General features: G+C 51.4%; 2 protein-coding genes across 3 annotated transcripts; both read left to right on the top strand.

The window, feature by feature from the left end:
* The first annotated feature begins 169 nt into the window (after positions 1-169).
* Positions 170-23,993, top strand: si:ch211-51a6.2 (neurotrypsin). Of its 2 annotated transcripts, none has more exons than XM_035399710.1 (14): positions 170-1,575; positions 3,953-3,995; positions 8,526-8,768; positions 10,040-10,178; positions 10,435-10,613; positions 12,601-12,748; positions 13,356-13,534; positions 14,644-14,785; positions 16,048-16,262; positions 17,056-17,197; positions 18,892-19,170; positions 19,916-20,038; positions 20,890-21,170; positions 22,694-23,993. In XM_035399710.1, exons 1-14 carry the CDS (start codon positions 1,501-1,503, stop codon positions 23,011-23,013), a joined length of 2,508 nt encoding a protein of 835 aa, XP_035255601.1. In that variant the 5' UTR covers positions 170-1,500; the 3' UTR covers positions 23,014-23,993. The 2 variants fall into 2 exon arrangements, with proteins under 2 accessions (XP_035255601.1, XP_035255600.1); XM_035399709.1 differs by having other exon boundaries at positions 16,045-16,262.
* Positions 23,699-25,297, top strand: LOC118218330. Its single transcript, XM_035400921.1, has 3 exons — positions 23,699-23,754; positions 24,014-25,125; positions 25,172-25,297. The coding sequence occupies exons 1-3, from the start codon at positions 23,699-23,701 to the stop codon at positions 25,249-25,251; spliced, it is 1,248 nt and encodes a 415-aa protein (XP_035256812.1). The 3' UTR covers positions 25,252-25,297.
* The last annotated feature ends 460 nt before the right edge of the window (positions 25,298-25,757 follow it).

Here is a 25,757-nt window from a genome sequence, read left to right as displayed (position 1 = left end):
GACAAGGAAATGAGCAAACCGGTACCCCCGCCTCGGCCAGAGGCCCTGGGGGTGTGCGAGAAGGTGTATCCCGCAGACAGTGCAGCTGGGGTGGCGGTGTTGTCGGGAGTGATCCAGGTTTCTGTGAGAGCCAGGAAGTCAAGAGACTTTGTCTTGGCAAAGGCAGTAATGAAGTCAGCTTTCTGGACAGCTGACTGGCAGTTCCATAATCCACCTGTGACAGTGAATTCCTGAGGTGTGGATAAGGGTGGGTAGATCAGATTAGATAAATTGCGCCTGCGGTGAACAGACCATTTGGGGCGAGGCAGCGCGCACAAGGGAATGGGGTTTATAAACATGATAAACTGCCTATGGCAGCCTCCGCTGGAGCTATAAATACCAGGTGACAATTACGTGCTTGCATTACCTTCATTAGGGCAGATAAGCACCAGGTGAAGCTACTCGAAATTAGCTCAACAATACTGGGCAATTAAACACCAACCCCCACACACAGTTACACTAACGCCTTTAACTAACAAACAACAGCGAGTCAACTACAGTGATTCTGAGCTAACGCACAACTAAGTTTGCTGACTAGCAACAGTTGAGACAAGTTAAAAAGATTTTCTAAATTACACACAACTGTTCTCTAACATTGACAGCGTGCATTTGTAAGGAAACAACTTCATTTTATCATTCCGTGTTAACTTGGCATTATGTAGGCTACTTCTTTTGGTGATGTATGGTGTAGTTATGCCCACATGTCTGTTATATTCTCGTGATAATATAACGGTTACAATAGAAACCCACATGTTCATTACAGAATAGAAATAGGACACATTCTGCACGGGACCTCACCTGCGAATGCATCCTCTAACCACTAGCTACGCAGGGAGTGGGGCGGGCCAGTTTGTTAATTATCATTAACTTGGGTTAAACCAATGCGCTTTGTCCCATTTTGACCGTCCACTGGGGCGCTCACCCATTCTCCGGCAGTCCCTACTATGCACACGGACCGGTGATTATTTTAGCGCCTCGATCCAACACTTTTCACTGATGTTTCTTTTCATCGCCACTGTTGCTTGAGACTGCAGCCAGGTCTGTCTAGTTCGCAGCAACGCCCAGGGCTTCTCGGCGGAGTTTAGCACAGTATTTTTATACTCGTCATATGTGTGCTGTCAACATAGACAGCCGACGCGCGGCGGGTTGTTCTTTTCAAGCGGTGTCTTCTTTCAGTGGACACTTCCTCGGCGCGCGAGCGGGGAGGGGGCGCAGAGGACTTGGACACCCAGCGTAAATGGCACACAGTAGCTTTCGACGCTGTCACTTTTAAGCGACGCGTGATAACCACGTCGGACTATTGTTCACATCAACAGGACTGAACTTCAACGAGCAGGTTCTTTTGCCTCCCTGGTCGCGGGCCAGTGTCCTCCCGAAGGCTCGGGTCCGACTTTCCTGGGGAGGGGGCGCGTGCAAAGCGATGGGTGAAGTCTGCCGGCGGAACGGGACACTTTCACCAGGATGCATGTAGCGGCTGTGAAGGGAGTGTTGCCCCTGACCATCGCGTGCAGCTGCTTGCTACTGATTTCTGCTGAGGTAGGTCAACCTCTCGCTCTCTCTCTTTTTAAGCGATTAGCCTTTATGTTTAAGCGCCCGACGAGCTCGCGGTCTTTCCCTTAAAACAATGAAAGCATTTTGCCATTGAGTTATCAAGCCCAAACGTTGCGATGTAATTTCAAGAAATCCCTGAAAAAAAAAAGAACAACACTGGTATTCGCAAAGCGCTTAAATCAGTGCATACGCTACACGCAACAAGGCATGATGGACTTGAACATGTCGTGTTAGAAAATTTAACTTATCAGACCTAAATCTTTATGTCTGCTAATGAATATGATTGGGATTGAAAGGCTAATGCAAATAAATTATGAAAACACATCGAGTCAAATATTTTTGATAGTTTAATATTGGGATTCTAGAATTAAAAATATTGGTTAACTAACTCAAGACTAAATATGACTATTAGGAAATCGTGAATACACAAGGAAACTCAGACGCGGTAGTTGTGATCGTACAGCGGTTAAACTGACATTTTAATTCAATCTCTAAGCAATTATTCAGAAATGGGCTTAACCCAAATTAGACGCTAGCGGTTGTTCCCTTTACCACAAAAGTCGATTTCAAGACAGATGACATTTAGTGGCGATTGGTATTCAATACAATCAGGTGAGTAACACGCAAAATCAAATAACCCAAACCCTATACGCCCCTCCTGTAGCTGTTGCTTAGTCTATTGAGAGAACTTGGACGAGACAGCGGTGGGGAAATTGAAATGAAAGGATACGACCATTGGACGCACACGTCACGTAGCCTACCTTCTCTCTTCTGCTTTTTAATACTTTCAATCACGGTAATTGCAGTGATGTCCACCCTTGGTGCAAGGACACGAAAGCTACGGTTCTTTTTAACAATGGCAGCAAGACCGGTCTGTTTCCAAGTCGCAGTGCTGCGAATCCAGGCATCTTTCTATTTGCCGTCTGATGATAATGCAGTATTATAGATGAAATTGGCGTGTATATACAACATTTATATGAATTGTATTGATATTCTTATTAGAGGCCCGAAGCAGTGCAGGGTTTATGTTTCTCTCGCGGAGGTGTGTGGAATTAGAGTTCAGAATCATTCATAATTTGACAACCGAGACAAAAGCGAAATTTTTTTTTCCTCTTTTATGAACATCATATTGATCGTCATATTGCCATATTGAGGCGTCGACCTGTAGTAGGGAACAGTGTTTACTCCGTATTGCCTTGAGCAGTGTACTTTGTCCCACCTGAGTTGATAAGATTATGTACCTTGCGACTCCTCCCAAGAGAAGAGATTATGATGGCAAAGTGTAACTCGTACACTCTGCGTGAATAATCATATCACATTGGCTACAAACACCAAACACCCCTAACTGTATACCATGTTCAGGAATGACAGATTTCTGTTCTGTCATACAGAAAAAATGTATGTACTGTAACATTAGGTGTGAGTGCTGGAAGTGTCTCGGTGTTTTTGCTATACTAACACTGGAAATAAACGCTGTCCTTTTGGTTATTGTTGGTATGTACAGGTCTGTCAGGTTACGAATGCAGTCTACAAGCCTAACATCTCAGTGTAAAATAGCGTTTTATCTACGTTTTAAGATCACATACCCCATGTGTAAAGCAGTGATGCTGTGGCAGGATCGACGGCTACAATTAAAAGCACGACTAACTGCCATATATATTAAAATCACAACACATCACATCTATTTCAAAAGGGTCACTTTGGGCTTGTTGTCGACGTGTAATACAAATAGCCCCCAGATGTGCCGGGTGGGACTCGCGGCAAATTAATTTATGAACTCGGGGGTCGCTGTTCATAAATGAGCTCAGTTTGTTGAGACGCGTTCTGCGCACCACCTGCTTGCTCGCGAGGTCCGCGGATGTAAATTGAAATTGACTACTCGGGGAAACGGTCCTCCGCAGTCATGGCAGTGCAAGATTCAACATGGCTGTGTTCTATTTTTTTTTTTTTTTTTTTTTTTTTTGGGGGGGGGGTTGCTCACAAAATAAGTTGACGGCTCCTTAGTTCCTGTAGAATGGAGACCAACCAGGTTCAGGGCTATGTACAGACATTGTGTCTGTGGTATGAACGTGAACAGCACAGCACACTCGTTGGGAACATTGCTTGCCTCCCACCCCCCCGCCCATACACACAATAAAAAACACATGAAACTGTTCCATAGGCTATTGTCTTCATTCAGTACCCAGGATCTACTTCACAGTGGAAAGACTGGGTAGCATTACACGTCTATCAATACACATACTTTATGAAGATCTACTAAAATTTATATTCAAGGCGAATTACGGGTTCGCACATTGCAGTAACCAAATGTGCAGGTTTGCCCAGTGTAAATGTTTGTCTGAAATGTGCTTGTTCTTTTCAGGGCACATCTGAAGATAACCACTTAAACACAGTGCAGAGTGCAGGTAAGCCGGCGTGCTTTCTTCTTAAAGCTATGGGTAATAACTCCGAGCCTTCAAGTCACGCACAGAACTGTTAGGAGATAGGGGATTGGTGGGGGCGGGCCGATTTGGGCAAGATTGGGCAATTTCACTTTTTAAACTTCAAGAGGACTGCAATTCCCACGTCCCATGTACAGAGAATTAATGACTTGAGGGGGTCCTTTGATGTAGTCCCTTAAGACTGATAAACCCGGTCCAATCAGGGGGCGGAGCCTCTGTGGGCGGGGCTCCACATGGGTGCCCTGCTCAGCTGGGAACGATGGGAAGAATGTCACTTAAAAAAAATTTTTTTTGTTGCGTTCAAGAAAAAAAATAAATAAATAGAAGAAGAAGAAAGCATCACATCCACAGCCAAGATCCACTTTCTCACCAGCCCTGGAGCTTAAACAAACAGCCTGAAATTGAGGGATGTGTTCTGCCAAAAAAATCCTGCCTCATTTCAGTTCAAGGTGATTCTCCAGCACTTGTCCCCTGTAGCAAAGCCAAGAGAGAAACTCAATCCAAAAAGACAAACATGTGCACTGGAATATTCCACTTGCAACTTGATATAAATATAAAGGTATCTATATATATATGGGGAATTGCATAGCCATGAAACAACTACCATTTTAATAGGTACCGTATTTCTTCAGTAGTAACTTGACACACAAGAGTCTCTCTACCCCCCCATCATCCCCATACTGTGACGCTGACTTCAAGCATTTCCTCTTTAAAACCAGTAGATTTGGAGTGAGGGGCAGGTTTCTCACCTGTCCCAGCCCAGGCCAGGCCTGTCCCTTCTGATGCCTGGGGCAAGAAGTTGAAACACTTCCCCTCTCTCTCTCTCACTTTCCCTCCCTCTTTCTCTCTACCTCTCTCTCTCACTCTCCCTCCATCTTTCTCCCTACCGCTCTCTCGTACTCTCCCTCTCTCCCTACATCTCTCTCTCACTCTCCCTCCCTCCATTGCTCCCTCGTTCCCTTCGCCACATGCGTCGATGTTCAAGCTGAGACAAGGGAGGGCGTGAGATTCCTTCCTTTATTCAGCCTCCTCTGGCGCTTGCTTTTTTGAGCTGGATCCTGGCGGGCAGCTGGCCCCTAAAACCTGGGGTAGGACTCCTAAAAACAAGGGCAGAACTCCTAAAACCTGGGGAAGAACTCCTAGAAACAGGGGTAGAACTCCTAAAACCAGGGACAGAACTCTTAAAAACCAGGGGCAGGACTCCTAAAACCAGGGGTAGAACTCTTAAAAACAAGGGCAGAACTCCTAAAACCAGGGACAAGGCTCAGCGGAGTGGGAGAAGGATGGCCATGTGACAGCCTCCACAGGCTCCGCCTCCCTGTCTCGGCGCCGCCCATGTGACAGCCTCTGCAGGCTCCGCCTTCCTGTCCCGGCACCGCCCATGTGACAGCCTCTGCAGGCTCCGCCTTCCTGTCCCGGCACCGCCCATGTGACAGCCTCTGCAGGCTCCGCCTCCCTGTCTCAGCGCTGCCCATGTGACACCATACGCAGGCTCCGCCTCCCTGTCCCAGTGCTGTTGCGTGTCAGTGACCCAAGGGCCGTCACCCCACTGCCTGCCTGCTCCGGTTTCAGCGCAGCGTCTCACGCTGGCATACCTACACGCTCACTTATAGCCTGGAAATGGGGCTCTCTTTGGGCTCCGGGGGGGGGTTGGAGCCAGGGGCCCTTCTTGCCTGGGGGGCCGTTAATCCGTTTGTCTGGGACTTTTTTTTTGGCCAGGCCGCAGGAGGCAGGGAAGTGTTGAGGGTCCCTTTGGGTGGTGTGGTAGTGCAGTATGTATATACATTACATGGGCAAAAGTATGTGGACACCTGACATCCAACATCTCATCCAAAATTATGGGCGTTAATATGGAGATGGTCCATCCTTTGCTAAGAGGTCTAGCCCAAACCGTGAAAAACAGCCCCATGGTATTTTGGTAATGTAGTATATATATATATCCACACACACACGCGCACGCACACACACTCACACACGCACACACACACACACACACTCACACACGCACACACACACACACACACACACACGCACACACACACGCTCACATGCTCACACACACACACACACACACACACACACACACACACACCTGTTCTCAGTACCCGGTGAGGACCGTAGTCGGGCGGGGCACGCTGAGCCCGCACCACATGACCCCACATCGCCACACGCGGGCCGCTTCCTTCCGGGCCCCTCGTGAGATGGCGGGGGGGGGGGGGGGGGGGGGGGGAGAGGGATAATGAGGGCCTGAGAGAGGCAGGATGAGAGCCATCTGTGATGGGAAAAGGGGGGGGGGAAAGAATAACCCGAAAATCCGGGTGTGAATGGGGAAGTAATCTCACAGTAGAAAAAAATCCTTAAGCGCACGGAGAAATCTCGCCATTCATTATGCTTTTCAAACCTGCTTTTTTTCTGCCCTTTCAACTCTGCGGCTGTGCTGGACGGCGGACGTGATCTGTGTGTGTGTGTGTGTGTGTGTGTGGGGGGGGGGGGGGGAGGGGGGGGAACGTGGCTTAGGTACAGAAGGAAAGAGGGAAGCACCCACACCCTTAGGAGAGAAGGAGAGGACTGGATATCAGAGCTCTCTTTTTTTTTTCTTTTTTTTTTTGATGAGTCATCCCCTCGGGGGCGATGTTTTCGCCCAAATATCTGGCCCGCCAGGCTGAGGAGGGACCTGCGCTGTCTCGCTCAGGAATGAGCCGGGCTACAGGCCCACTGCAGGAGCCGCTTCTCCCAAAACGGCCCCCGCCCGGGCGTCCCCCCCCCCCCCCCGTGGAAGTAGCACGTCGGCTAGCGCCGCAGCAACGCGCCGTTTGGGGAAAGGTAACGCCAAGTTCTTGACCCGGGGACTGCCTGTACAGCCTAACTTACAAAAAAAAATATATATATATATACAGTACATAACACAAGTGAAGTTTTGAGAACACTGAAAACAAAAGAGTTCACACTCCCCCACTCCCCCACCCTAATCTGTAGGTTGCCACGTGTTGTGTACAGTAAGCTCTGTTAACAGAGTGCTTTGGGGCCACTGGTCCCCCCTCGTGTTTGGGATAAAACATTCCTTTGGCGTTTTTGTTTCTTATGTTCAGCCTAAGCCACTGAATCAGCAGAGGGGGGGGGCGTTCCTTGGCGTATTGCGCTTCATAAAAAATCGCAAGGGGGGGGGGGGACTGGAATAAACCGTTAAAAAAGTCTGTGTGAGGAAGGGGAGATATAAGAAGCCGCAGAGAGAGGTCCGTCACTAACATTCTGCAAGCGACTCGGGTGGGTTGCCATGTTTCGTTACAGTTCCCATCGCAAACCCCTCCTTTGTCCGCGAGCTTTGACGGAGGGAACTTTGTGCTACAGCAGGTGGCAGTGGGTTACAGACAATGTGCTGAGGTTGCGAGGATTTAGAAATTTAACACACCAGACGTGAGACCAGAGACCCACGAATACCCCATTTTTGAACCCCTTTTACAGCGTAGTATGGTAGTATTCAGGTTGAGCTGGGCTCTTTTTCACAGCAGCATGCAGTTCTACTGAGTTGGACTCTTTTACAGTGCAGTGTGTAGTTATACTGACTGTAGCTCTTGTTCAGTGCAGTGCAGTACAGTACTCAGTTGGGCACTTGTACAGTACAGTGCAGTACTAAGTGAAGCTTTTGTACAGCGCAGTACTGAGGGCTCTTGTTCAGTGCAGTGCAGTACTGAGTTGTGCTCTTGTACAGTACAGTGCAGTACTAAGTGAAGCTTTTGTACAGCGCAGTACTGAGGGCTCTTGTTCAGTGCAGTGCAGTACTGAGTTGTGCTCTTGTACAGTACAGTGCAGTACTAAGTGAAGCTTTTGTACAGCGCAGTACTGAGGGCTCTTGTTCAGTGCAGTGCAGTACTGAGTTGTGCTCTTGTACAGTACAGTGCAGTACTAAGTGAAGCTTTTGTACAGCGCAGTACTGAGGGCTCTTGTTCAGTGCAGTGCAGTACTGAGTTGTGCTCTTGTACAGTACAGTGCAGTACTAAGTGAAGCTTTTGTACAGTGCAGTACTGAGGGCTCTTGTTCAGTGCAGTGCAGTGCTGAATTGGGCTCTTGTACAGTACAGTACTGAGTCGTGCTCTTGTTCAGTGCAGTGCAGTATTCAGTGGGACCTCATTCCCAGGCTCACAGGTGTCTGGGTCTGTGAGATAACACCCTCACAGGTGCTCTTTTCATAAATCAGCATCACATTTTACTGACCGAGAAAATTACCGGTTTATGGAATAATCATACAACCTAAAACACAGCCTCTTTTTTAGATATCTCAACCCGGCTTAATCCTTAGGTGGAAAAATAGTGAATTCTCTGAATGCTGTGAGTATGTGTGGCAGATTTCAATGCATTCTTCTGTTTGGTTACTTTACAAAACATCAGGCCTTGAAATTGTGTGTGTGTGTGTGTGTGTGTGTTCCGTGTGTGTGTACGTGTGTGTGTGCGTGTGTGTGTGTGTATGTGTACGCACGTGTGTGTGTGTTTTCCCAGCTCCTCTCTCCTGTTTGGAGGGCTTCACTGCGCTGGGCTACTACAATGGCTCCGTGTCCCAGACGGACTCTGGCTCGCCCTGCCTGAAGTGGAGCGAGTTCCCCGACTACGTCCTGCAGTACCCGGGCCGGGGCCTGGGCGCCCACAGCTACTGCCGGAACCCGGACCGCGAGGCCAACCCCTGGTGCTTCTTCCGCCAGAGCTCCGGGGCCATCGGCTGGGCCTACTGCGACTGCCACCAGGGTGAGCGTCCCCCACCTCTCTGTCCCTCTGCGCGGGCCACCGCTCGCTTTTTCAGCACCTCTCTCTCTCCCTCTCCCTCTCTCTCTCTCTCTTTTCTCTGTCTCTCTATCTCTTTCCCTCCTCTCTCTTTCTATCACTTTCCCTCTCTCTGTCTCTCTCAACCCTCCCCCTTTCTCTCACTCTCTCTCCCTCCCTCTCTCTCTCTCTCTCTCTCTCTCTCTCCCTCTCTCCTCTGTCTATTTTCTCTGTTTCTCTATCTCTTTCCCTCCTCTCTCTTTCTATCACTTTCCCTCTCTCTGTCTCTCTCAACCCTCCCTCTTTCTCTCTCTCTCTCTCTTTCCCTCCTCTCTCTCTCTCTCTCCCTCCTCTCTCTCTCTCTCCTCTCTCTCTCCCCCCTTCCCCTCCCTCTCTCTCTCTCTTTCTCCCCCCTCCCTCTCCCTCTCCCTCTTCCCCCCCCCCCCTCTCGTGTCTGTTTCCCAGTGTCTGGCTTGCTCGGGGGCATGGGGTGGGGGTGGGGGGGGGTGTTAATTGGTCTGTCTGTGCGCTGTGTGGGTCTCTGGGCCGTGTGTGTCTCGTCTCAGACTCAGCCTGTCAGCGCGGCAGACGAAGCTCTCCCCCCGGGCCAGGCTCCAGCACTGCGCTCTTCTGCGCTGCGTCTCCACTTAGCACTAAGCACCCTTCCCTCTCTGAGTCTCAGCCTTTCCATCTCAAACCCTCACATCTCTGGAGCTAATGGCTGCGCTGTGTGTGGGTGAGTGTGTGTGTGTATGTACGTGTATGTGTGTGTGTGTGTGTGTGTGTTTGCATGTGTGCGTGCGTGAGTGTGTGTGCACATGTGTGCGTGCGTGTGTGGGTGTGTGTGTGTGAATGTGCGTGTGTGCGTGCGTGAGTGTGTGTGCACATGTGTGCGTGCGTGTGTGGGTGTGTGTGTGTGAATGTGCGTGTGTGGGTGTGTGTGTGTGTGTGTGTGAATGTCTGTGTGCGTGCGTGTGTGTGTGTGTGCTCTGTGGGATGGGCTGATGACTTGTGTGTGCTTGCTAGCCTAATGGCTTGAGTATGTGTTGCACAACTGAAACAAGCGACGCTCTCTGCAATTACCCTGCCGGCCCGTAGTCGGCGCTGTTTAAACTTATCGCCTGTGATGATGCAGACGATGTCTGCGTATGGACTGGGCGTGTAGCAGGAGTGGGCCTGGCCTTTATGCGCACGTGAGTGTGCTTTTCGTTAGCGGTCGTGCCTGCGCTGATGTCCCTCCCGTCTCGCCTGTGCAGGTGCGGCCAGGCTGGCTGGAGGCTCCTCCCCTACAAGCGGGCGGCTGGAGGTGTACCTGAACGGCCAGTGGGGGGCAGTGTGCGACACTCACGCGACCGATCGCGACGCCAGCGTGATCTGCAGGCAGCTGGGGCTCGGGTACGGAACCAGAACCAGAACAGAACCAGAACCAGACCCAGGACCGGTGCCTTTCTGTCCGGTTTTCCTCGGTCTGGGCCTGTCATGCGGTGTTGACGTTGCCATGACAATGTGTCCTCCCCCTCTCCCCGCAGCTGTAAATAGAACCGGGTCAGGCTCTAGGTTCTAGGCTCTAGGTTCAGCCCGTGGCGTAAAAAGAGCGGGTCTTTTTCACGAGCTCTGTTCTCCCCCCCCCCCCCCCCCCCCCCCCCCTCAGCGAAATCGGCACGGCTGTCCAGCACTCCTACTATGGACCCGGCTCCGGGCTCTTCCACTACGAGCGGCTGGGCTGCCGCGGCAACGAGAACTCCCTCCTGGAGTGCCGGGGCAGGAAGTTCGTCGCCGGCGACTGTAACCATGGCAACGAGGCTGGTGTGGTGTGCGCCCCTCCTGAAGGTGAGGATTCGGGTTGGGGGGGGTGGTGGGGGTTTCCGCGGGCTTTGGAGAGACTCTGTGAGAGTTCAATGTTAGAGAACGGAGAGGCGGTGGGGGGGGGCTGGAGGGCTCGTAAGGTGTTATGAGTCCTGAGGAGAATAAGTTCACCTCTCCTCTCCAGTCGTCTGAGGGATAAGAAACCTAATTTACACGTGGGCTGCTCTTCCAATGTCCCCCTCTGCCAGAAAAAAAAGGGGCGGGACGGGGGAAAGCACGTGTAAACACGGAGACGAGCGTGTATCCCAGAATGCCGCTGGTATATTTAGCTCAGCGGCGAATACTTCAGCCTGGAACATCAGGAGGGCGGGGCGCCATCTGAGAACCCCAGCGCCCGCAGGCGGGCCCCTCGCCGGGCAATCTTCACGCGCCCCCCCCTTGGATGCCCCCCCCCCAGATGCCCCTCTGACGCAACCCGGGTCGCGCCGCGTCTCCGTTTGGACCGAGACCCGAACGCGGAACGCGACTGACTAACCCCCCGTGTCAGCCTGCCTTTCGGCCGTCCGGGGTGCACCCTGACCTCAGATCAGCCTCGGTCCCAGCCTGTCCATGGGGAACGGTGGCTGAGAATGGCGACTGTCGATGGTGTTCGGAGCCATAATGGCGGACGTGGATGTTTCTGCCAGCTTGGTTGCATATTGGTTGGCGGAGTGCAGGATGTTGGGAAATGTCTCTTGTTTAAATGCTGTCTCTAAAGCACAGCACTTTCCAAAGGTCAGCGTCAACATCTCTGGAGTCACTGTCTGGCTTTCTCTCAGAGTTGGAAAACTCCAGGGTCAGAAAGTAAAGGTCCTCCCCAGGATTTTGTTCCAGTCACCTGGATTTGCTAATTAGCACAATTCCTCAGCCACAAGGTTAGAACTAATTAGTGATATCAGCTGACTGAGTTCATGGGTGGAAGAAACACATGGCAGGACTTTTACTTTCTGACGCCCCAATTTTCCACCTCTGCGTCCTCTTATGTCATGTTTAATTGCAAAAAGATAACTCTTAGGATGGAAAAATGCTTTAGGCACTATTACAGAATAACCACCCTAATCCTAAACTGTATTCCCCTTGAGCCATTTTTTAAATTCGTTGTCAAGCACATCTAGTCAGAATCAAGATATGGCGTTTTTTTCGACGGCAGTGTCGTTTTGTTACGGTGATTCGCGGCTGTGGCTCTTACTCATTTGCTTCACAGAACCAGGCTGGCTCACATAACTTACATTTTGTCTAATCTATTTACAGACCTGGGTATTTACAGGTCGACCACCACAGCGACGTCCCACCAGTTCGAACACGCAGCCTTGGAGTTCAAGCTCCAGGCTCTTATTGGCACTGTTATCCTTTAAGGCTCAGCAGTGTCAGATAGCTGGGATATGTTCCCAACTTTATTACTTAAACTATTATTTGAATAGGTTATCCTATAAAGAGTGTACACAGTGTGCTATAGACTACATTTCCCTTGCCTCAAGCTCCCATAGTTCATTGCAATGTCTTTGTCTAAGATGTGTATAAGATGTTGGTAAAATACTCAATGGGAATCTTGTTACAGTGTCAGATTGGTTCTGTCAAGCATGACTGAATAGAAAAGCATATTAAAATGAATCAAGCTATATTTAGTTTATATTATAACGACAATAAACATAAATAACAATACAAGCATTGAACAAAATGGGCTGAATTTAACACTGAACTTCTGTCTCCCTGCTATTGAAGTCAATTCCAGCTTGATCATCTTTCCAATATTCATGAATGGGTGTAACTTGAACAATTTGGTGGCAAATGATCTTCTGTCCTTGGATATGCCTTTTTACGAATGTACTTTAACTTCATTATTATACCAGAAACTCCTGTTACCTGTAAGAAATTCCTATCCTTTGGATGTAGAGAGGGCTGAAAAAATGCAGGTGATTATCTGGATGGTCTATGGTGGAAGTTCATCAGCTGCCTGTTTGGCCTCTCTCAGGTAATGGCGCCCCCTTGAGGCTGGTGGGAGGCCTGGAGGACTTTGAGGGCCGGGTGGAGGTGTACCACAAAGGCAAGTGGGGCTCCATCTGCGATGACCAATGGGATGACATCGACGCAGAGGTGGTCTGTCGACAGCTGGGTTTGGGGTAAGTGGTACTCTGTGACCGGCAGACACAAACTCCTTAAAGTGGTTTCGTTTGGCTGGTGTCTGTTAGCACGCGAAGCAGGTGCTAGCCCCGCATGCATTGATTCTGTTTGCACTAAGCCACCTCATGGGGCTTTTAACAGCAGTAATGTGGCTCAGCAGAAGCTGTGAATATTTAATGACACGTGACATTTCTACCGTGGTTTTTTTTTTTTTTTTGTTTGGGGGGGCGGGGGGCAGTGGGCGGTTGAATACCACAGTTGAATACCATAGTTGTCACAAATCTTTTCATGTTGAGCTTTGAAGCTTTTCAGTCCAGAGGGGAGAGTTGCACCCCTACAGAGATTTCCTTGAACCACTTCATACACACACACACACACATGCATGCACACACACACGAACACACACTCATACACACAAACACACACACACCTGCATACACACACACACACACAGTGTGGTATTGCATAATAGTTTTTAGAGTACTGTTGCTGTGGAGATGGATTATTCATTCTTGCGTGTGTCTGTGTCTGTGTGCTTCTGTGTGTGTGCCTGTTTGTGTGCTTGTGTGTGTGCCTGTTTGTGTGCTTGTGTGTGTGTGTACCCAGGGGCATCCCGAAGGCCTGGTCGTGGGCGCACTTTGGGCCTGGTTCTGGCCCCATCCTGCTGGACGGGGTGCAGTGCTCGGGGAACGAGCTCTCCCTGGAGGAGTGCTCCCACGACGGCTGGGGCCGGCACAACTGCGACCACATGGAGGACGCCGGGGTCTCCTGCAACCCCTACACTGGTGAGAGCGGCCAATCCCAGCGCTCCGTCTTCAGCACAGCGGCCAATCCCAGCACTCCGTCTTCAGCGCAGCGGCCAATCCCAGCGCTCCGTCTTCAGCACAGCGGCCAATCCTAACACTCCATCCTCAGCACAGCGGCCAATCCCAGCGCTCCATCTCTCCTCTAGCACAGCAGCCAATCCCAGTGCTCCATCTCTCCTCTAGCACAGTGGCCAATCCCAACGCTCCATCTCTCCTCTAGCACAGCAGCCAAACCCAGCGCTCCATCTCTCCTCTAGCACAGTGGCCAATCCCAGTGCTCCATCTCTCCTCTCGCACAGCGGCCAATCCCAGTGCTCCATCTCTCCTCTCGCACAGCGGCCAATCCCAGCGCTCCGTCTCTCCTCTAGCACAGCAGCCAATCCCAGTGCTCCATCTCTCCTCTAGCACAGTGGCCAATCCCAACGCTCCGTCTCTCCTCTAGCACAACGACCAATCCCAGCGCTCCGTCTCTAGCACAGCAGCCAATCCCATCACACACCTCATTCAGTCATTCCTGCATGGGTGTGGCATAGTTCTATACTCTAAACGGTATGCTCCCATACACAGACTTAACTGTGCTAGCATGCTGCTCTGTTGCTTCAGGGTGTAATTAGAATAGCTCCCATAATGGAGTCACTGCCTCGGCAAGGGAATTGGACAGAATGTTATATAACACGTAAACCTCTATTATCTGAAGCCTACCTACCTGGGAGCCTTCAATCTCTACATCCTTAATCTGTGTGTGATTTACTGTTGAGCTGTTCTTCTGTCAATCTAAAACATTTTTAAATGTGTGTGCGCGTGTGTGTGTGTGTGTGTACGCATGCGTGCCTGTGTGTGTGTGTGTGTGCGTGCGTGTGCGCGTAAATGTGTGTATGCATGTGTGTATGTGTGTGCCTGCTTGCGCATGTGTGCCTGTGTGTGTGTGTGTGTGCGTGTGCACGTGTGTGTGCGCGTGAATGTGTGCGTGCGTGCGTGTGCGCGTGCGTGTGTGTGTGTGTATTTGTGTGCGTGTGCACGTGTGTGTGCGCGTGAATGTGTGCGTGCCTGCGTGTGTGTGCACTTGCGTGCGTGTGTGTGTGTTTCAGACGGGGTGTTGAGGCTGGTAGGAGCAGACAGCCCCTGGGAGGGTCGGCTGGAGGTGTACCACGCTGGGGACTGGGGGACTGTGTGTGACGATGACTGGACCGAGCTCCACGCTCAGGTGGTGTGCCGGCAGCTGGGGTTCAGGTGAGACTAACACCCGTTCATCTTTGACCTTTGACCTTCCCCGTCTAGGCTTGAGTTCTCTTTTTTATGAGCAGTTCTGTTATTTGAAATTAATTACTATATATATATATATATATATATGCGCCTATCTGTGTGTGTGTGCGTGTGTGGAAAATCATGAACGCATACACATTTGCTTTTTTCGCACAGGAAAAAAAAGTTGACAGCTGAAATAAAATACTGGGTCATATGAATCAGGAAGTATCAATGTGTATCACCAACGCACCTCTGTGATTGGCCGGGCTTCCTCCTCAGTGTTGGCTTTGCTGGGGTGAGCTTTCGGTGCTGAGTCTTGCTCGTACTTGTCTGGCCTGCGCCTCCTCCTCTGCAGCATCTCGTGGGATAATGTTAGATTTGGTGAAAAGGGAGATAGGCATTACGCTGAGCCGAACACAGGATGCACTGGAACGCGCGGCGGCTTAAAGTGGTGCCTTAGATCCCGGGCTCTGCGGAAGATCTGACATCCCGCCGGTTTCCTGCTCATTGTCTGAATACATTTCTGGTTGGTGTTTTGTGGCCTGCCAAACCCCTTAAAGGGATAGTTTAGGGTTCTGGGGTTTTGTTTCAGTTTTAGCATCTGAGCCTTATTCAGGCAGTTTTATTTACAGTAAAGCAGTGGTTCTCAGGGTGCTTCCGGGGGGGGGGGCGGGGGGCGGGGGAGCGGGGAGACTTAAGATGATAGCGAATTATTAAAAGCTTCACTCACAAAACGTCAAGACATAAGTAATTATTCGGCTAAATATATGACACAGCAAAAAAATTTACAATATGTGATCATATTTTTACTTCCTGTAGGTGTCACACGCTCATATGTCTGCTGTTCTATGAATGGAAAAAAGGAAATAAAGGGTTTTTGCTTTTTAAATATTTGAGGATTTTTCCATGGACCTTCCAACCTCCCAGAAAGGTTGAGAACCACTGCAATAAAGGATATTTTAGACACCTACGGAAGTTTCTGATGACCAGCATAATATAGGGGCATTCAGGAGTCTATGATCTAAAGCAAGAAATTACATTTTAAATATGTCTAAAGCGGCTTGTATATGGTATCTTGAAACAATAAGTAAACAAGGGATTTTTTAACTTTTCATCTGGCATGGTTTCAGTTCACGTTTTCTGTCTAGTGGGTATTCATTGTGAACATCTCCTCAGTGCATGCCTAACTGAAACACAAAGGGACACGAGTGGTTTGCCTTAGTTGTAATACCGCTTTTGACCAGCAGAGGGCGAGCAGAGGTGGCGCCGGAAGGACGGTACGGCGAGGGGTCGGGGCTGATCCTGCTGGACGAGGTGCAGTGCGCGGGGACGGAGCAGTCGCTGCTGGACTGCAGCCACGGCGAGTGGGGGAGGCACGACTGCTCGCACGGCGAGGACGTGGGCGTGCGCTGCGAGAGGGGGGGCCAGACCAACGACATCGCGGGCACGGCTCCGGTGGCAGGTACGCGCGCCATTACATCACATTACATCACATTACATTGCATTACATCACGTCACATTACGTCACATTACATTACATTACATTACAGTACATTACATTACAATACATTACATTACATTACAGTACATTACAGCACATCACATTACAATACAGTACATTACATTACATTACAATACATTACAGTACATTACAGCACATCACATTACAATACAGTACATTACATTACAATACATTACAGTACATTACATTACATTACATTACAATACATTACATTACAGTACATTACAGCACATCACATTACAATACATTACAGTACATTACATTACATTACATTACAGTACATTACATTACATCACATTACAATACATTACATTACATTACAGTACATTACAGCACATCACATTACAATACAGTACATTACATTACAATACATTACAGTACATTACATTACATTACATTACATTACATCACATTACAATACATTACATCACAGTACATTACGTTACAGGCATTTAGCGGACACTCTTATCCAGAGCGACTTACACAACATTTTACATAGCATTTACATTGTATCCAAGTAAGTAAGTACCTCGCTCAAGGGTACCATGGCAGTGTCCTAGCGGGTACTCGAACCTGCGACCTTTAGGTTACAAGACCAACTCCTTACCCATTATTATACTACACTGCCGCCCTGGCACCTTTCTCGCCCCGCCCCGCCCCGCCTCGGGGATGCCAGCCTGGCCCAGGCCCGGCGGAGGCGTGACTCCTTTGCGTGCGTACGTGTGCCCTGCAGGCCCCCTGGTCCGCTTGGTGGCGGGGGAGAGCCGGAGGGAGGGGCGCGTCGAGGTCTTCCTGAACGGCCAATGGGGGAGCGTCTGCGACGACGGCTGGAACGACCTCAACGCGGCGGTGGTGTGCAGGCAGCTGGGATTCGTGTGGGTATCTCTTTCTATTTCTCTCTCTTTCTCTCTGTCTCTCTCGCTCTCTCTCTTTGTTTCTCACTCTCTCTCTCACTCCCTCCCTGCTTCCATCTTCCTCCCTTTTTCCCTTAAATAAATGGGACATGAACATGAGCTATCCCTCCCTTTCTATCTGTATCCTCTTCCTCTTACTCTCCTTCTCTCTCTCTCTCTCTCTCACACTCTCCTTCTTTCTCTCTCTCTCCCCCTCTCTCCTTTTCCTCTTGTAAAACTTTACTGCCAAAATCCCACATTCCTTTTAGGGCCTCTAAATACCATTTGAAGCAGAGCGGCTTTTTGAGTGAGGCGCCTGCTCCACTCACTCCCTGACTTATGTCAGAGCACAAGTGATCCGTTGCCTCCCAGCGAATCACAGGACACGGTGTTGTGTGAAGGGTGCACAGTTTGACCTTTCTGTCGAGGTCATATTTTTTTAAAAAACAGTGCCTCTGCTGGGAGGTGAAAGGGCAAAAGTAATTTAATATTTTAATGTTGCGCCGCGCGTAATGGATATTATCGTGACTCATCGTGACACCTCTCCGGGCGCCGGGACTGATCTCTGTGCTGCTCGCTGACTCATCCTCCCCAGCGCGCTGCTTCCAGAATGCTGAACACCACATGCGGTCTGGAGCTCTGGACCAGATGCACTGTGGGTATTCCTCTGGAAGAGCGTCATTTCTACCATTGTAGCCTACAAGTTTGGGGTTTTGGATTATAATTTTTTTTTTTTTAGTTTATAAACGAGCCCACTTTATTTTATAGTTGGGCTTTTTCCTCTAAATTTGGAGCGCCCCGGTTGTACGCGTGAGCCTCTCCCCTGGTCACACCGGCGTCTTCCCTCGGGTCGGGAGGGGATGTGCGTCTCAAGTTTCTGTCGTCCCGTGCCAACGGTCACTGCTCCTCACAGCCCTGCTGTCCCCCGGCTGAACCGCACAGCCGTGAAAGAGCTGCTCCCTTGTGGTTGGGTGGGGTGGGGTGGGGTGGGGTGGGGTACGCAGGGGGTTCAACCCCCAGGTGACAAAACTTCACTGGGTGACAATACACTCCTTGGCCAAAAGTATGTGGACACTTGACATCCAACATCTCATCCAAAATTATGGACATTAATATGGAGTTGGTCCACCCTTTGTTGCTATAACTACCTCCACTCTTCTGGGTAGGCTCTATACTAGATGTTAGAGCTCTGCTGCAGGGATTTGCTTCCATTCAGCCAGAAGAGCATTAGTGAGGTTGGGTAATGATTGGGGCGATTAGGCCTGGCTCGCAGTTGGCTTTCCAACTGATCCCGAAGGTGTTGGTTGGGGTTGAGGACAGGGCTCTGTGCAGGCCAGTCAAGTTCTTCCACGCTGATCTCGACAAAACCGTTTCTATATGGACCTCGCAGTGTGCCCAAGGGGCATTGTCATGCTGAAACAGGAAAGGGCCTTCCCTCAAACTGTTGCCACAAAGTTGGAAGCACAGAATCGTCCAGAATGCCATTGCATTAAGATTAGCCTTCACTGGAGCTAAGGGGCTGAGCCCAAACCATGAAAAACAGCCCCACACCAAGGGGTGTCCAGATACTTTTGGTCATACAGTGTACGTCCAATTCTGCCCCCCCCGTGGGCAGAGGGTGCAGCGCTGGCGCAGAGGACGTTTCGGAGCTCAGAAAGCGCCCCCTTCCGTTTCAGCGGGGTGTCCAAGGCCCGGTCCATGGCTTATTTCGGGGAGGGGCAGGGCCCCATCCACCTGGACAACGTGCGGTGCTCCGGGACAGAGGCCTCCCTGGGGGAGTGCCCCACCGACGGGCCGGACGCGCACAACTGCCGGCACAGCGAGGACGCGGGGGTCATCTGCGACCACGTCCCACAGCCGGCGGGGGACAGCGCCACGCCCGCCCCGTCCTGCGGCCTGCGCCCCAACGCTCAGCGCCGCCGCAGGAGAATCATAGGAGGGGACAAGTCATTCAGGTACACACACCTGTACACACACACACACATACACACCTGTTATAGGAGGGGACAAGTCATTCAGGTACACACACCTGTACACACACACACACATACACACCTGTTATAGGAGGGGACAAGTCATTCAGGTACACACACCTATACACACACACACACATACACACCTGTTATAGGAGGGGACAAGTCCTTCAGGTACACACACCTGTACACACACTTACACCTACACACATATACACACCTGTTATAGAAGGGGACAAGTCATTCAGGTACACACACCTGTACACACACTTACACCTACACACATATACACACCTGTTATAGGAGGGGACAAGTCATTCAGGTACACACACCTGTACACAGGTATACACACACCTGTACACACACATCTGTACACACCTACACATACACATCTATACACACACACACACACACACACCTATACACAACTATACACACCTAAACACACACACACACACACCTACACACAACTATACACACCTAAACACACACACACGCTTATACACACCTATACACACACTCACACTTACACAGCTATACACACACACACACCTATACACACACACACACAGTATTGTATTCCCTTAACCGTATCCTGTGTTTATGAGCTGTCTCTGCGGAATAGGCTCCCCCGTGCGTGTGGCTAATATTTTCCACAGAGCTCCTCTTCCTCCTCTCCTGCTTTCTGACGCGTCACCTCCGTCCCTCTTGGCTTGTCTCTCTGCAGGGGGGACTGGCCCTGGCAGGTCTCTCTTTGGCTGAAGTCTCAGTCCAGGGGAAATCATCCGCTGTGTGGCGCTACGCTCATCAACTCCTGCTGGGTCCTGACTGCTGCTCACTGCTTCAAGAGGTGAGACTGTGACACCTAGTGGTCAGCCCCAGTATTGTCTTTACTCTGAAATAATTCTCATCATCCTTGCAAATCATTCTGTTCTGAGAAGCGCAGTTTTGCTACTTATATTTTGGACCCATTTCGTTCAGATTTTGTCTGCCATAAGTTAATAACGAGGAGATTATGTTGTGCACGCACACACACACACACACACACACACACACACACACACACACTTCTTCCTTCTCTGTCTGCGATCCCTCTTGCTCCAGCCTCCTTCCTCTCCCCATCAGTCTCTCTGGTTTGAGTGTATTTATGCTGGCGTGCAAACTCAGCGCTGCCTCTGCCAAAGTTCCCCTTCACTGTTGTTCTTTCTGGCACCAGCCTTCCCCTCTGCCTGAGAGAGCAAGTATTAATGCCTCCTCCTCCTCCTCCTCCTCTGTTTCTGTCTCTCTCTCTCCCCCTCTCTTTCTCCTCTCTCTCTCTCTCTCTCTCTCTCTCTATGTCTGTCCTATGCTCTCCCTATCTCCTGCTCTCACCTCCTCCTCTCTTTTTGCCCCCTCTATATCCCTCTCCCCCTTTTCTTTTTCTCCTTTCTCTCTATCTCACTGCATCTTTCGCCTCTTCTTTCTCTGCCTCACTGTCTCTCGTCCCTTTTCTCTCTCTTTCTCTCTCCTGCCTCTTTTTGTATCCACCCGCATGGTCTCTCTCCTCCTTTCTCTCTCTCCTGCGTTTTTCCTGCTCTTATTCTGCCTCTCACACACTCTCTGCCTCCTCGCATTCTCCGTCCCTCCCTCACTCTGTCCATCCCTCTGCCTCTCTCTCCCTCTCTTTGTCCCCCCCCCCGCCCCCTCCGCCCCCCCGCGCAGGTTCGGCACAGACCCGTCCCGCTACACGCTCCGGCTGGGGGACTACCACACGGAGGAGCGGGACGACTTCGAGCGCAGCCTGTCGCCGGAGAGCATCGTGGTGCACAGGAAGTACCGGAGCCAGGGCTGGGAGTACGACATCGCCCTGCTGCGGCTGCGCGGCGCGGGGGGCAACTGCGTGGCCTTCAACCCCCACACCAACGCCGCCTGCCTGCCCGCCTCCGCCGGCAAGTGGGCCAAGAGGCCCGCCGCCTGCGTCATCACGGGCTGGGGGGTCACAGGTACGCAGACGGGGGGGGGGGAGCGGGTCCCGTCCCGGCGCCCTTCCCACAATACATCGGTCACACGCCCGCACGCGACAAAAAGCCCGTATTGCAGCTGCATGCAGGACACAGTCACACTGCCAGCATCTGGTAAATGGTAAATGGACTGCATTTATATAGCGCTTTTATCCAAAGCGCTTTACAATTGATGCCTCTCATTCGCCAGAGCAGTTAGGGGTTAGGTGTCTTGCTCAAGGACACTTCGACATGCCCAGGCCGGGGTTTGAACCGACAACCCTCCGACTGCCAGACAATCAGTCTTACCTCCTGAGCTATATCACATCTCTGAGCAAGCTTTGGTATTTTTTAAAATTGGGAATATGATGGGTCCATGTTATTTTGCCATTTCTGCTTGCAACCAGCTGAGCAATTTTCCCCAGGTCCCCAAATCCCATAACATAACACTCGCCGTGTGAATGCTGTACATTTCCTAGTTTACTTTTTTAATATTTGGAAAATTCACAATGCCTCGTTTGTCTGTCTGTCTCTCTCTCTCTCTCTCTTTCCCACATCTTTCATTTTCATTCATTTGAAAAGCCTGCTGTATTGAAATGATAAGTGTACACTTGTGTTGCCAAAACACACACAGGAATAACAAATGGACTGAATACATAACAGAATGTGTCTTGGAAAAAGACACATCCTCATTGAATTACCCACAGGCAATAAAAATAAACAGATAGGTCTTTATTTTGTCTTTGTATACTTCTCTCTCTCTCTCTCTCTCTCTCTCTCTCTCTCCCTCCCTCTCCTTTGCTTTTCCCCCCATCTCTGCCTTTTTTTCAAATTCATGTTTCTTTCCCTCTACAGCTCTTATTCTCTTGTTTTCTGCTCTCTCACTCACTCTGGTTTCTGATTTTTCTTGTTCCATATTTATCTCGTTCCTGTTCTCTCTGCTTCGCTCTCTGCTCCCCTTGCTCTCTGTCCTGTTCTTACTCCCTCGCTCGCTCCTCTTCCTCCTCTGACCCCCCTCACTTCATCTCAGCTCATTTCAAGTTCTTTCCAGATTATAAACATGTGAGCAATGTATATAGCTAACACTGTATTAGCAAGAACCAATGACAAAAACAAATACAAGACAATTAGTCAGTCTAATTTTGTCAGTCTGTGTTTTTCATCAGAAAGTTTTTTGACCAGAAAGTCTTTGTTTTTGGGTCTCTCTTTCTACCCCTCCCTCCTCTCTTTCTTTCTCTCTCTCCCCCTTCTCTTTATCTGTCCCCCTCCTCCCCACTCCCCCTCCCTCCTCCCCTCTTTCTCCCCCCTCCCTCCTCCCCTCTCTCTCTCTCCCTCCCCCTCCCCCCCTCTCTCTCTCCCCCCACCCCCCCTCCCTCTCTCTCTCCCTCTCTGTGTCTCTCTCCCCCTCCCCCCTTTCTGCCCCCTCCCTCTCCCTCTTCCCCCCTCCCCCTCCCCCTCTCCCCCCTCCCCCTCCCCCACACCCTCCCTCTCCCCCCCTCTCCCTCCCTCTCTTCCCCCCCCCCCAGACTCGGAGTACTCTCGCACGCTCCTGCAGGCCTGGGTGCCCCTGCTGCCCTCGGCGAAGTGCAGGCGGCGCTACGGCGAGCGCTTCACCAGCCGCATGCTGTGCGCCGGCAGCCTGTCCCACCGTCGCCGCGTGGACAGCTGCCAGGGCGACAGCGGGGGCCCCCTGGTGTGCCAGGACCAGGGCGGGCGCTGGGTGCTGACGGGGGTCATCTCCTGGGGCCACGGCTGCGGGGACCCCGCCTACCCCGGCGTCTACACGCGCGTCAGCCGCTTCCTGCGCTGGATCAAGCAGGTCACGCAGGGCGAGGCCAAGATCTGACCAACGCCATTGGGCTACCCGACGGTGCCATGTGACTTTTTTGGGGGAAGGAGGGATTGGGGTTAACGCGGGATGTCCCTGTCGCGCGGTCCGAGGCCTTGTCCTGCACCAAAACCACACTGGAGATCTAATTCCCCCCTTTTTCTGTTTCGCATCGCATTAAATGAGACACTCCACAGTGTGCTATACTGCATGAAGAGTCCCAAAAGCTTAGCCACAGGGCACAAAGCCCAAAACTCTAAAGAAGGCTGCAGATGTGCCATAATGATGCCTTCTGCATTGCTGCATGTTGTGTCTCTGGTGTCCACACACCAGTTTTGCCTTCAGAATGTAGTTTTGGTGCAGGTACCCAGCTGACAGACTTTTGGTTCTCAGGACATTCCCAGACCATTTAGGAAAGTTTAGGAAACTTGCCCAGAACTTAAATGTGTCCACATTCCTGAGTTTGTCAAAGTCACAAGAAAATTGCAGGAGCGGTGTTAAATTCGCAACAAAAATTTCGGCTGATGCTCTTACTCAGAGCAACTTCAAAAAGTTAACTTTATTCAGTTTTGTCATTCGAGTTTAAAAAATAATTCGAATTTTGGACGGTCGTTCATGATAATTTATCAGAAACGTTCACAATGTTGAACAAATCTGCCATTTCAGTACTTTCATTCAGAACATTTTACAATGCGTTTGTGACATGTCCAGCGTGATGTTTTTCCATAACAAAGTGAAAACCGGCAGGGGATGGTGCCAGTAAGTTTATATCCGACACGCCTGGACAGTTTTCCTGTGACTTTGACAGAAACGGTTTGGAAAGGTAAAGTGTCCTGAGCCCGCCTGGGGGAACGTTCTTATAGGAACGTTGTCTCACGGTCGAATGGAGATTTATACTTGAAACGTTCCCCAAACGCTGCAGAAACATTTTGTGTTAGCTGGGCACCGGAAAGGGGCCCGGCACCAGGTGTGTGAAGAACTGGGGGGGGTGTCTGTGAATAAGGCCCCGTGTATGGAGGGGGGGGGCGGGGGGGGCAGATATTCTATGTGCTGTGTGTCTTAAAACAACCAAGCTGCACTTCATAAACATTCCGACGTGTGCATGTATTACCAAACCTTCCTCCGACCTCTCCAGCTCCTGCTCTCAGCTCTCCTCTGTCCACACCGCTCCAGACTGCGCTCAGCTCAGCTCTCCTCTGTCCACACCACTGCGCTCGGCTCTGCTCTCCTCTGTCCACACCACTCCAGACTGCGCTTGGCTCTGCTCTGCTCTGTCCACACCGCTCCAGACTGCGCTCAGCTCAGCTCTCCTCTGTCCACACCGCTCCAGACTGCGCTCGGCTCAGCTCTCCTCTGTCCACACCACTCCAGACTGCGCTCAGCTCAGCTCTCCTCTGTCCAAACCGCTCCAGACTGCGCTCGGCTCAGCTCTCCTCTGTCCACACCACTCCAGACTGCGCTCGGCTCAGCTCTCCTCTGTCCACACCACTCCAGACTGCGCTCAGCTCAGCTCTCCTCTGTCCACACCACTCCAGACTGCGCTCAGCTCTGCTCTCCTCTGTCCACACCACTCCAGACTGCGCTCAGCTCTGCTCTCCTCTGTCCACACCGCTCCAGACTGCGCTCAGCTCTGCTCTCCTCTGTCCACACCGCTCCAGACTGCGCTCAGCTCTGCTCTCCTCTGTCCACACCACTCCAGACTGCGCTCGGCTCAGCTCTCCTCTGTCCAAACCACTCCAGACTGTGCTCAGCTCTGCTCTCCTCTGTCCACACCGCTCCAGACTGCGCTCAGCTCTGCTCTCCTCTGTCCACACCACTCCAGACTGCGCTCGGCTCAGCTCTCCTCTGTCCAAACCACTCCAGACTGTGCTCGGCTCAGCTCTCCTCTGTCCACACCGCTCCAGACTGCGCTCAGCTCAGCTCTCCTCTGTCCACACCGCTCCAGACTGCGCTCCAGACTGCGCTCGGCTCAGCTCTCCTCTGTCCACACCGCTCCAGACTGCGCTCAGCTCTGCTCTCCTCTGTCCACACCGCTCCAGACTGCGCTCAGCTCTGCTCTCCTCTGTCCACACCGCTCCAGACTGCGCTCGGCTCAGCTCTCCTCTGTCCACACCGCTCCAGACTGCGCTCCAGACTGCGCTCCAGACTGCGCTCGGCTCAGCTCCAGACTGCGCTCGGCTCAGCTCTCCCCGAGCGAGCTCGGATTACCGTTTCTTTCTCGAAGGCCCCGACTGGCGGACGCTGGTTTTTTTTTGAGGCGGGAACAAAAAAAAACAAAACAAAACAAAACAAAAAAAAAAAAGCCACACTGACGCTAGCCTGGGAGTAGCGCGTGAACGCCTGAAAAACCCGGTCGCGGGTTCGAGCTCTCCCGATGCACGTCCGTCTCGAGAACGCGAAACCGGAGGCTGGGACCTCCGTGTCCTTTCTCCGAACGGGGGCGAGCCTTCCGTCGACAGGCCTCCCGCCGCACGGGCCGGCCTTATCGCGGGCGGCCATCTCAGTTGGCGGGAACCTCGAGCTGTCGAGGGGCCCGCGGCGGTTCCTCTCTCTGCCGTCCGAGAGGGGCGTGGCGGCCGCCGGCGTGCCGCGAACAGGGCGGGGCCCGGAGGATGACTTCGCTTCTCTTTGTGCCGGGGGGGTTGGGCCCGGAGCCCAAAACAGGAAGTGCGGCGGAAGCTGAAGCGCCGTGGGGCCTCTTCTGTAACAGGACCCCCCCCCCCCCGGGGCTGTAAGGCGAGCGGGGCTCGGTTAGACGGCTC

This window comes from Anguilla anguilla, chromosome 18 (assembly GCF_013347855.1).
Source record: "Anguilla anguilla isolate fAngAng1 chromosome 18, fAngAng1.pri, whole genome shotgun sequence".
NCBI classification, from domain to species: domain Eukaryota; kingdom Metazoa; phylum Chordata; class Actinopteri; order Anguilliformes; family Anguillidae; genus Anguilla; species Anguilla anguilla.
The sequence above is the reverse complement of the archived record's forward strand: the minus strand, read 5'-3'. Positions and strand labels throughout refer to the sequence as shown.